Below are 12,150 nucleotides of genomic sequence, written 5' to 3'. Positions count from 1 at the left end.
AAATGTAGACAATATGTCTTAATTAAAAAATTAAAAATGAAATTAAAGAAAGGACAGAAAAAGAAGAGAAACTCCAAATCCTCTTTCTCCTTTTTTCTCTCGCCCTTAATTCTTTGCTTCTGTTCTTTTTCCACTCGTTTTTTTTTATTTAGGATTTTTGAATTTACAAAAATATTAAAGTTTAATTTGAACGTTGGTCGTAAAGAAGACTTTACGTTTTTATTTATTATGAATTTTATTTTCTCAAATTTCAAAAGCTTTTTAAAACAAATTTCTTTTTTAGGCACATGTCATTTTGACGAAATTCCATACTTGTTTCATATGTTGGCGTTAGATATGTTAGGTTTAGACTCACCGACGAAAAATTCAGTCGAACGAAGAATCATGGAAAGATTCACCAAAATGTGGACGGATTTTGCCAAAACAGGGTAATATTTTTAGAGTATTAGCTCTTTGTTTCAAAGAAAATTCTCAAAATTGCAAAACCATGATTTTACAGCTTTTACTTATCCAAAAGTTCCTGCTAATTAAACTAAAAATAGTAATTTTTTACACCCGACTCACAGTTTAGCCACAATGTTGTGGGTGTGTCTGTAAGTAGCCTTATTGCTGAATCCAAAGTATCGACACATAGACAGTCAGAGCCGTCTGAACAATTTCCACTTGAATGGCATAATATTGCACAATCTCCGCATGTGAGTACCCGCGCATTGCGTCTTTCCACTACGCTGCTGGTGTTTGTCAGGCAATAATCGCAACCGTCTCGCAACCACGCGCTGAACAACTGTTTGGATCAGCAGTTCTAGGAATTACTAAATCGCTAGTGGCTAAATCGAGAGTCGGGTGTATTGTCATATTTAAAGTCTTTAATTTGAAAATCAACTAGATGAACAAAAATAATAAATAAAAACACCATAATGATTATATTTATGAATGAAATCTATTTTATTTTAGAAATCCAACGTGTAGCAAGTCGGAATTAATTCCCGTGATTTGGGAGCCCGTTGATGACAAAATGAAATTTCGATGCATGAATATAGATGAAAATATTCAGATGGAAATAATAACAAGATATGAAGAACGATTCGTTACTCGAAGAAAATTTCGGAATAAGCTTTAAGAGCACAGTATTGTTAATAGGTATTCAATTACACTGAACTCTGGATTAGAGTACGGTTTCCGGCAAGGCTTACCCTGGCCTTGAACATAAATCCAAGGAATCAAAACGTAACAATTCAGGGTCGTTTGAACCATTTCTGTTGGATTTAGACGCTTGCTGACCACCGTATCTCTCTCAGTCCTGCGGTTTCCACATCTACAAGATTCCGTAGACTGAAATTCTAGGAACGCCTTAAACCCAGGTCACTTAAGTCCAGAGTTCAGTGTACTTTATTTCGAATGAATATTTTATCAGTGAAATTAAAGTAGACCTTAATGTAATTAAGAATCTTTGAATATATGCAAAACAAGGGAAAAGTAGATTACTATGCTGTTTTAGAAAATTAATAAAGCCGTTTTTTTAAGTAGGAGTTTTTATTCATTTAAATAATAATTTTTTTTTGTAGAATAGATTTCAGGTAAGTATTTTATGAAATATTTAACACGGTGAGCCTCAACCATTTTCCACATAAAAGTCTAGTCGCTCGGTACTTTGTGAAATACAAGTCTGGAATAATTTAGAGACAGGAAAAGAAGTAAAGGAATTTAGGAAAAAGAATAAAGGAATGCAGGAAAAAGGAAGCGCAAGGAAAAAGGAACGCATGGAAAAGGAAATGCAGGACAAAAGAAAAGCAGAAAAAAAGAAATGCAGGAAGAAAGGAAATAAAAAAATGGGAACACAGGAGTGCAAGAAAAAGAAAATGCAGGAAATAACGAATGCAGGAAAAAGTGAATGTAAGTAGAAAGGAACGCAGGAAAAAAAGAAACACAGCAAAAAAGGAAAAAGAAACGTAGAAAAAAAGGAACGCAAAATTACAAGAAAAAGGAAATGTAGGAAGAAAAGAACGCAAGAAAAAAAGAATTTAGGAAAAAATAATCGCAGGAAAAGAGGAATGGAGGAAAAAACAAACGCACGATAAAAGGAACGCAGGAAATGCAAAAAGGAAACACAGGGCAAAAGGAACGTGGGGAAAAAGGTATAAAGGAAAGCAAGAAAAAAGAATGACAAGAAAAAGGAGCTCAGGAAAAATGAAACACAAGGAGAAAGAAAAAAGGAACGTAGTAAAAAAGGAACGCTGTAAAAAAAGGAACGCCGGTGAAAAGGAAATGCAGGAAAAAAAAAGAAACCTTGGAATTAAAGAAAAGTGGAATACAGGAAAATAAATTTGGGAAAAAAGACGCAGGTGAAAACGGAAAAAGAAATGCAGCAAAAAAGAAACGAAGGAAAAGCGAACGAAAATAGGTTTGGAGGAAAAAGAAACGTCGAAATCTAGAAAAAAGTAATGCAGGGAAAAAGAAACGTTGGAAAAAAGTAACGCAAGAAAAACGCAACACCGGCAAAAAGAAACAGGTAAAAAGAAATGCAGAAAGAAATAAATACAGGAAAAAAGTAATGCAAACAAAAGAACGCAGGTTGAAATGGGGAAAAAGAGACGCAGGAGAAAACGAACGCAGGGAATAATCAGGGAAAAGGGAATGAAGGACAAAAGAAACGTAGACATCTAGTATAAAGGAATGCAGGAAAAAAGTAACACAGGGAAAAAGGAACGCAGAAAAAAGGAATGTACGAGTACATGAAAAACGAAATGAACGGAATATAGTAAAAAGGAATGCAGAGAAAAAGGAAAGTGGAAAAAAGTAACGTAGCAAAAAAGGAACGCAGGAAAAAAGAAATGCAAAAAGAAAGAAATGCAGGAAAAAATGTAAGAGTGCAAGGAAAACGAAATGCAGGAAGAAAGGAACGTGGGAAAAAAGAAATGCAGGGAAAATAACGCAGGTTATAATGGGAAAAAAGAAACGCAGGACAAAATGTACGTAAAAAATATAAGAAGGGAAAAGGAATGAAGGACGCAAGAAACGTAGGAATCTAGTAAAAAGGAAGACAGGAAAAAAGTAACGCAGCTAAAAAGGAATTCAGGAAAAATAACGCAGGGTAAAATAGGAAAAAGAAACACAGGACAAGATAAACGTAGGAAATACGCAGGGAAAAAGGAATGAAGAACAAAAAAAAACGTAGGAATCTAGTAAAAAGGAATGCAGGGAAAAAGGAACGCGGGAAGAAAAGTATCGCAGCAAAAAAGAAACGCAGGGAAAAATGTAGGAGTGTAAGGAAAACGAAATGAAAAAAAAAACGTAGGAAAAAAGTAATGCAGGACAAGTAACGCAGGTTAAAATGGGGAAAAAGGAAACGCAAGACAAAATGAACGTAGGAAATACGCAGGGAAAGGGAAACGAAGGACAAAAGAAACGTAGGAATCTAGTAAAAGGAATTCAGGCAAAAAGTAAAGCAGGAAAAAAGGAACGTGGGAAAAAAGTACCGCAGGAGAAAAGGTACGCAGGAAAAGAAATCCAGAATAAAGAATGCAGGTTAAATTATAAAAAAGAAACGCAGGACATGATTAAAGTAGAAAATACGGAGTGAAAATGGAATGAGGAATTAAAGAAACGTAGGAATCTAGTAAAAAAGAATGCAGGAAAAATGAAATGCTGGAAAGAAGAAACGCAGGAGGCAAGAAATGCAGGAAGAAGTTAATGCAGAAAAAAATGCAGGAGTGCAAAAAAAAAATGCAGTAAGAAAGGAACGTAGAAAAAATGGAACGAAGTAAAAATAATACAGGTTTAAATGGGAAAAGGAAACGCAGAATAAAATGAACGTAGGAAATACGCAGAAAAAAAGGAATAAAGGACCAAAGAAACGTAGGAATCTAGTAAAAAGGAATACAGGAAAAAAGTAAAGCAGGATGAAAAGAAAGTGGGAAAAAAAGAACGCAGAAAAAAAGGAACGCGGGAAAAAGGAATACAAGGAGAAAGTAATGAGAAAAGGAAGGCAGGGAAAAATTTCAGGATAAAAGAAACGCTCATTAACAGTAAATAAATATTGTAACTAAATAAAAAACATCCAGATTCAAATAACGAAATTATATAATGTAATATTTACGCAACATAAAAGACTACTTAAAAATCTTCCACCTGAATTCAGAAATTAAATTAAATTCAGCGAAAATTAGGGTGAATTTAGGAAGAGCAATGACTGAATTTGAGAATTTAATAATACATTAATATTAAATTTCAGTTCATTTCTGAATGTAAAGTTACTTAACTTAATGAAAACGCATTTCTGTTATTAAAAGTTATAATTACTTACATGAAGGATCGAATCCTGTGATAAAGGCTGGACAGCTTGTATAGACTGTTTTTCCTGCAGGAGTCGGGGGCCAGCAGGACCACCCATCAAAAATTCCAGGACAAAAAGGTTCTAAAAAATATAATAGGGCTTATTACATTTTTTGTTAAAATAATTACTTTTCAATTCAGGAAAATTTAAATTTTAACAAAATACTTCAATTTTCAAACAAATAAATTTTTGATAACAAATGAATTCTCAACAAAAAGTCTAACAGTTGATATTTTCACCATATAGAATATTTTAATTTTCACAATTAAAAAACAATAGTAATTTTCTATCAAAACAATTGAAATTTCAACTGAAAAATATCATTTTTATAGCAAAAATGGAATTTCTTTTTAGTGAACAAAATTAATTTTCAACAAAAAAAGAGAATATTCAATAGTATTTCATAAAAATTTTTAATTAAAAAAATGAACACTCTATTAGAATGAGGAACCATCAATCAAAAAATTAATTTGTTACCCATTAGCTGAATATCCAACCCATGAAATGAATTTTCTACAGAAAAAAGAGAAATATTTAATAAAATAGATTAATTTTAGTCTAAAAAGGGTAAATTTTCTACAAATAATAAAGTAGTTTAATTTTAAGTTATAATAAACAAAATTTTCAATGAAATAGTTAACTTTTCATCTGAACAAATGAATTTTCTACCAAAATAATTAAATGTATATAAAAAAATGGACAACAAATTTAGTTTTATTAGATATTTAGAAGTTTTCAAAGGATACTAAAATAATTTTATTTGAAACAAAATTTAGTTTTTTGACGATTTCGAACAAAAAACTTAGAACCTTTTTAAAAATTTAAACAGGTTTTAAGAAAAAAAATATCTTAAGATTTCTCTGTAAATTAAAAAAATGTTAATATCACAATATTTATTTTGAGAGAATATTTAAGACAACTTTTAAAACATTCCAAAAGATTATCAAAACAATCAAAATAGATTCTGAAAGGTTTGAAGAAATTTTTTTTAATTTTACAGAATGTTTTCAAAATTTTAGGGAAAATTCGATTCCTTTTAAAAAGCATTAAGAAGTTTTTAAAAAAATAATTTTTTTTAACAAAATTCAGATTTTTGAAGTTTGAAATTTTGAAGCTTTTTAAAAGATTTTAAAAGTTTTCAAGGTAATATAAAAAATTATTGACATTCCTAGGAATATTTCAAGTTATTATTTATTAAAAAAAATTAATTTCAACAGATTATTAAAAAGATTATAATATATTGAGAAAGGTTTCCGAAATCGTAAAAAATTAATCTAGAAGATTATAAAATAATTTTGGGAGCAAGTCGAGTCCATAATAAAAAAGAATCCTTAAAGAAAATAAAAAAATTAAGTCCTCCGAATATTTTATTTTATATGAAGGGTTATTATTTTCTTTGAACTGATTTTGCCTGATTTTTTTGTGACTAAGAAATCTTTTATAATCGCGAATGTAATGATTTTGTTGATCTCTTTTGGTAGAAATTCAATAAAAAAATTATAATTGCAATGGTTTTGTTTACGATTGGAATCTTTTACTGAGAATTCATCTTTTTTGGTTAAAAATATAACTACTTGATTAAAAGTTAAACTAATTTGTTAATAAGTTTTTTTAGTTGAAAATTCATAATTTTATTTAAAACTTTGTTTCTTTCAATAAAAAAATTAATCTTCTTGATAGAAAGTTCAATTATTTGGTTGAAAGATGATTTTGTTGTAAAAAATTGATATTTTCAGGTTTTAAAAAATTAAACATTTTTATTAAAAACTATTCTGTTCTGAAAAATAATAAATAGTTTTTTATTGAAAATAAAAATTGTTGAAAATCAGTCTTTTTTTGGTTGAGGGTTCAACTATTTTATTGAAAATATCTCTTTTTGATATGAATTCAACTATTTTTACTTGAAATACATTCTTTTTTAAATTTTGATCTCAAATGTTTAAAATTTTGAATTATTTTGCAATATGTTAGCCTTTATGTTGGAAATTCTTTAGGTTATGTTGATGTGTTTGATTTAGAATTTGTTATTTTAAAGAAAAATAATTAGATTTAAGTCTAATGATTATTTCTTTCTAGCAAAAAATCATTAGATTTAAAAAAAGACAATTTACATATAATAATTTTAACAAAAAATATTATTCTTTTAAATTTAAGATAGCGATTTTCAATATAGATTTCATAGAACATTTGCATTTCTAAAAATTTTATCTTACGTTATTTTAGTTTTTTTTTAATTATTAGAATTTTTAATAAAAACTTATTAGATTCTTACGTAGTGACAATTTTGGAACAATTCAAGTTTATGTTAACGTTTTTCACATAAAGTCGGTATTTTAAAACAAAGTCTTTAGATTCCTAAAAAGATTTACAATAATAAGAATAATTAGAATGAAATAAAAATTATTATTTAAAAATCATAAGTTTTCAGAGAAGATTCTTGTATGAAATTGGTATTTTAAAATAAAAATCCAACAGTTATGTTGTATATTTTTCGCAAAACAATATAGATTAATTATGAATTTACGAAATTAATTTTCATGAATTATCAAAAAAAATATTCCTTGCATATCTTTTCTATTATTTTTGATCATAGATTCTATTAAAAACCAAAACATTATCTTCAATATTAATTGTAAAGTTTCATTTAACAACTGCTTTAGACAGAAACAAAATTAATAAAAAGTTAATGTAATTTAACGCCTTTCATTTTAAATCAATTCCACTTTTGCTAAAGAAAATATAAATAATTATATTAATACCAAATATAAACGTAAGAATTCACACATTTTTTATGTTGATGTTATTTACCGAATGAAAATATATAATTTATTAAATGTTCACTCTGCTTTTCTTTATATGGCAAAAAAAAGTACTGATAGGCTCAGTAATTCACTCAATAATGTTTTCATTGAATTCATTGTTGTAGTTATATTTATACGTAAAGTAAATAATTGTTAAATTGTTTATAATAAATTCTAATATAAGGGAAGGTCGTTGAGAGATTTTACTGATACTTGGCAACGTCGCACTGAGTATATTTAAACTTATGATGCGTATTTGCTTATAAATCTAAGAAATCACTCAAGAACGATAAGATCAAGTCAGTTTTCATGACGACTTGGGGAAAGTTATTACTTTTCATTGTGTCTCATTTATATAATTACGAGTCCTGTAAAGATAATTAGAATGACTAAATTTAATACACTTTTTATAATTTTGTTAGCGATTTTTGGAAGTGATGGCTACAGAATTTTAGCAGTTTTCCCCTTTAACTCAAGGAGTCATAATATATTCTTGGAAGGTGTCTCGAGAGGATTAGCAAATCGAGGACATCAAGTCGATGTGATTTCTCACTTTGAGATGAAAAATCCGCCAAAAACGTTAAAGACAATCGTCAACTTACATGGTACGAGGGCGAATTTAATGAACAACTTCACTATTGAATTCGCATCTCAATTAGGTTCGGACCTTGTTCCCTTCATTGCCAAGCTTTATGGAAACGAACTTTGCGAATTAATGGGCCTTGAGAAGTTTCAGAAATTTCTTAGGAATCTTCTTCATTATGACGCTGTTGTTACAGAGGTAACTCAAATATTATATACATATATCTAGAACCTGACTCTAATTCTTAATTTCATTTCTCCCCTAATACTTTTTCCCCTAAAACCTTTATCACATTCTTTTGCTAGCTATTTTATCTCCAATTTCTGTCACACAACCTTCCCATAGATGTTTCCTCTTCCTTATATTCTTATATCTAGATCCTCACTCTAATTTAATATTCCACTCCTCACCTAATCATCCTTCCCAAAAAACTTTTACCACCTTCTCTTACCAGCTTTCTTTATCTTCAATTTCACTCGCGAAACCTTCTCGTACATATTTCCTCTTCTTTACATTCTTATGTCCAGATTTTTACTCTAATTTATTTTTCCACTTCTCACCTTACCCTTCCTCCCGCAAAACCTCTACCACCGTCTCTTAACAGCTATCTTTATCTTCACTTTCGCTCACACGAATTTTCCATACATTTTTACTCTTCCTTATATTCTTATTTATATCTAGATCCTTACTTTAATTCGTTTTTTCATTCCTTACTCAATACCTTCTCATAAAACCTTCATCACATTCTCTTAGAAGCTTTCTTTATCTCCAATTTCTCTGAAACCACTTTCCCAGACATGTTTCCTCTTCTCTTTTACAGATTCTGCATCTTTTGATTTCCTTTTTCCAATACATCCCTTCACTTACCTTGTTTTCCAATCTAAACCTTGATGTCCTTGACCATGTTCTTGGTACCCATTCCTTTTTTAAATACTTTGGTGTATCCTCTTAACAAATCGATATAAATTTTTTTCTATTATACTATTTTAATATCCTCATTTACGTTGCCATTATCCACTAACTTCCAAACCTCTTCTTTCATTATAACCTTCTCTGCCTCCTCTTAAAATATGTGACGCCCCCTTTTTTATCAAACATCTCAGTGTACTCCTTTTTCTCCTATATTTTTTACTAATTTTCTGTTTCTTTTTTTATTTTTCTAATTCCTTTCTCAATTCTTTCTTCTCTTTAGATTCCTTATCTTATCCACTTCCACGCCATCGATCAGTAACTTATTTTTTTGTATCATCTAATATTATTTTTATGCTTAATATAATATAATTATTAATACATATTATATTATTAATATTATATAATTATTTTCATTACATCATTGACTATCACATAATAAATTAATGTTCGCTTTTCATCTGTTGAGCTTTAATTTATAACTCCGCTTAAATACATCCCTACTATCTTCCACTTTTGTCTCCCATCTTAACCGCTTGTAATATGCGTTTTTATTTTTGTTCTTTCATTTATTTTATTTTCTTCCCTGTTACTCATAAAAGTCCTATTCTTTATTTCTAAGCATATCGAAAAAAGAACAAATTCATTTATCGTATTTTTCAAATTCCATTTTCTCCTATCCCCTCGTCACATCACCTTTGATTAACTTTTCCCTTCCTTTTTTCTCGTCCGATATTTTCCTTAACTTATTCCTTTCTTCCTATGTCTTTGACCTTCTATATAACGACTTTTTTATCCTAATTAACATCTAATCTTCCCAGTTCTTTAGTTTGCTATGTGCTATCTGCTATCCTTTCTCCCCTTTCTTTATCCTAATTACCACTTTTCTTACCTCCAAACTCCCGATTTGAGTTTTCTGTCATCTCTATCCAACCTTCCAACTCTACAACCTTTCTGCTATAGGCTCTTTCTACTTTACTTGTCTTTGTTCTAAGGTCAGCCATCCCCTTTCCAGATTTTTCATAAATACAATCTTATTTTCTCACTCTCTTTTTCTAGAGTTATATCTAACTTCTTTGCATTAAACTATTTTTCTAGTCCTGAAATTAAGTCCACCATCCTTTCTAGCCATGGTTTCTAACCAGTCGATGTATTAGTGATTCACCTTACTGACCCTCCTACTCTTCTATCTCCTTTTCTTTTCGATCATCTTCCATATCTATCTACTGCTTTCCTGTATTACCCTTCTCCTTATCCTTAACCACGTATTGAAATATTAGGAGCGGTTGTTCATGAGAAGTAAGAGACAGATAAGGAGGATGATCAGGAGGAGGAGGAGATGTATGATAAGAAAGATCAGCAGATAAACAAGATACATGAGAAGAATAATGATGATATAAAAGAAGAGGATAAGGAGGTGAATGGGGAGATATATGAGGGGGAATAGAAGAAGCCAATGATTAGTAAGGCAAATCACTGATAAATCGACTGAGTCTCGATCCGTGTCAGGAATTTGCATTAACGACTGAGGGAAATACCGACTGTCGGTAAATCGGCATGGAACCAAAACATAGTCAGTGAGTGGCATGATAACTGTCTCTCGCTAGTCCTGCATTTCGATAAAAGAACGTTTGAAAAAAATAATGAAGAAAATTAATTTTACGGTCAATAATTAATCAGTTAAATAAATAAATAATTAATTCCTAACTAGGGTAAGTAGTAAAAAAATGGCATGCCCATGAATGTAAATTATTGAATTTTTCTAAAGTTTGAAAGTCTTTTAATTATTAAAAAAGTAATTATTATTGATAACTATTAATTTGTGAATGCAAAACCTAAATGATTTGAATTATGTATAATATTCTAATTCTCTTGAAATATATAAATCTTCTACTCACTATAAACTTTAAAAAAACTAGTTTGGAAGAAATTAGGAAATATTTTATAAACATTCGAGAATATTTGAAATATTTTTGATAATTTATAAATTTTCCTTGAAAATTATTAAAAAAAAAAAGAATATTTAAAATGTTAAAACGAATCGTAAAATGTGTTTGTTATTTTCTTGAAACCTTTCAAAATTGCCAAAAAGCTTTCAAATTTTGTTTTGGAATCTTCAAAATGATTTTTAAAAATAAATATCATTTAAAATTTTTCCAGAAATCCTAAGAAATTTTTTGTATTATCTTGAAACCCTTCAAAATCCTTGAGGAGCTTCAAAATTTTATATTAAGACCCCGTAAAATCTACACTTTGTTTAAAAATTTTTTTATCCTTTTTTAAATCATGAATAAGGTTTAATTTTCTTAAAACTTTCTAATAATATATTTTAAACTGATTCGAATTTTTCTAATAATTTTTGTTAAATCCTGCAAAATTAAAAAATTACCCTTGTATCTTTTAGATTTTTTTCGACAATTGTGAACATCTTTAGAAATGCTTAAAAAAATATAACATCTTTTAAAATTCATTTTTAAAAATGAAAAATTATTTTAAATTTAATCAGGAATATTTAAAAAATTGGTTTTTTCTCTCGAAACCTTTCAAAATGATCCAAATACTTCTTAATTTGTTGTTCAAAATCTTCAAAAATCTAGAATTTGCTTTGTATTTTTTCAAATCTCTCCAAGTTCAAAATTATTTTTCACTCTTTCTAAAACTTCTAAATATTTTTTTAAACTTAAAATTTTCCTACATTTTTTTGTAACTCTGAAAAATAAAAAAATCTAGTTTCTGTTTTGTAAATTTCGAAAAAATCTTAAAAAACTTGCCTTACAGTTTTCCAGGTACAGTAATTAAGCATATAATTAAGGGAGATTTTGATTTAAAGAAAAAAGAAACAGGAAGACGGGATTAACTAATAGAATGAAAAGAACAATTGAAGTAAAAAGTCAAGAATATAAAACTGGGAGAGAAAATATGAAATAAGATATGGAAATAATAACAGCAGATATAAAAAGAGTATTAGAGGGTGTAGAGGAGAAAAAGAATAGTAAAGGAAAAGGGTAGAAGTGGACGAATTCATAAATGTACAGATAAGAAAAAGTAAAAAGGAAAGGGAAAGAGACGAGGAAGATGACATAACAAGGGAAGAAATAAATAAGGTGTTAGGATGAACGGAAGATATCAATGAACCTAGTGAAGATGAGATTACAAATTAAATCTGGAAATATATGAAAGAAAACTAAAGGAATGGGTATAGATAATGTATATTAGAGTATAAAGAGGAGAGGGTTGTCCAGGCTGACCAAAAGAAGGGATAACCCAGTAGTGAAAGAAAAAAAAGGAAATCACGTTAAAGATAATATGGGAGTGAAGCTAATTCCAACACTGTATACGATATACAGGGTGGACACGCTGGGGCTTACATACATGGCGAGTTGAATGCTATCCGAATTGCACAACAGCAGGGGACAAGCCATTATACAGGGGTATTTTCATATTTCGCGCCTTTAAAGTTGCTTTGGATCGGCTATTCGGCCAAGTCCGTGCATCTTCGGATCAAGTTTATGATAGTTTCCATG

General features: G+C 29.3%; 2 protein-coding genes across 3 annotated transcripts in view; one reads left to right on the top strand and one right to left on the bottom strand.

The window, feature by feature from the left end:
• The window catches only part of LOC117174334 (calcitonin gene-related peptide type 1 receptor-like), a 748,751-nt gene that overhangs the window by 112,731 nt on the left and 623,870 nt on the right, over positions 1-12,150 (bottom strand). For both annotated transcript variants that reach the window (XM_033363359.1, XM_033363358.1), the window contains one exon: positions 4,304-4,414. In XM_033363359.1, the coding sequence (XP_033219250.1) occupies positions 4,304-4,414 (111 nt within the window). The remainder of the gene's footprint in view (positions 1-4,303; positions 4,415-12,150) is intronic.
• The window catches only part of LOC117174333 (UDP-glucuronosyltransferase 2C1-like), a 9,000-nt gene continuing 4,319 nt past the window's right edge, over positions 7,470-12,150 (top strand). The window contains exon 1 of the mRNA XM_033363357.1: positions 7,470-7,915. Coding sequence (XP_033219248.1) covers positions 7,520-7,915 — 396 coding nt within the window. The 5' untranslated portion in view covers positions 7,470-7,519. The remainder of the gene's footprint in view (positions 7,916-12,150) is intronic.

The sequence above is a fragment of the Belonocnema kinseyi genome, chromosome 6, assembly GCF_010883055.1.
Source record: "Belonocnema kinseyi isolate 2016_QV_RU_SX_M_011 chromosome 6, B_treatae_v1, whole genome shotgun sequence".
Classification (NCBI taxonomy): Eukaryota; Metazoa; Arthropoda; class Insecta; order Hymenoptera; family Cynipidae; genus Belonocnema; species Belonocnema kinseyi.
Note: the sequence above shows the minus strand (reverse complement) of the source record. Positions and strands in the feature narration are given on the sequence as shown.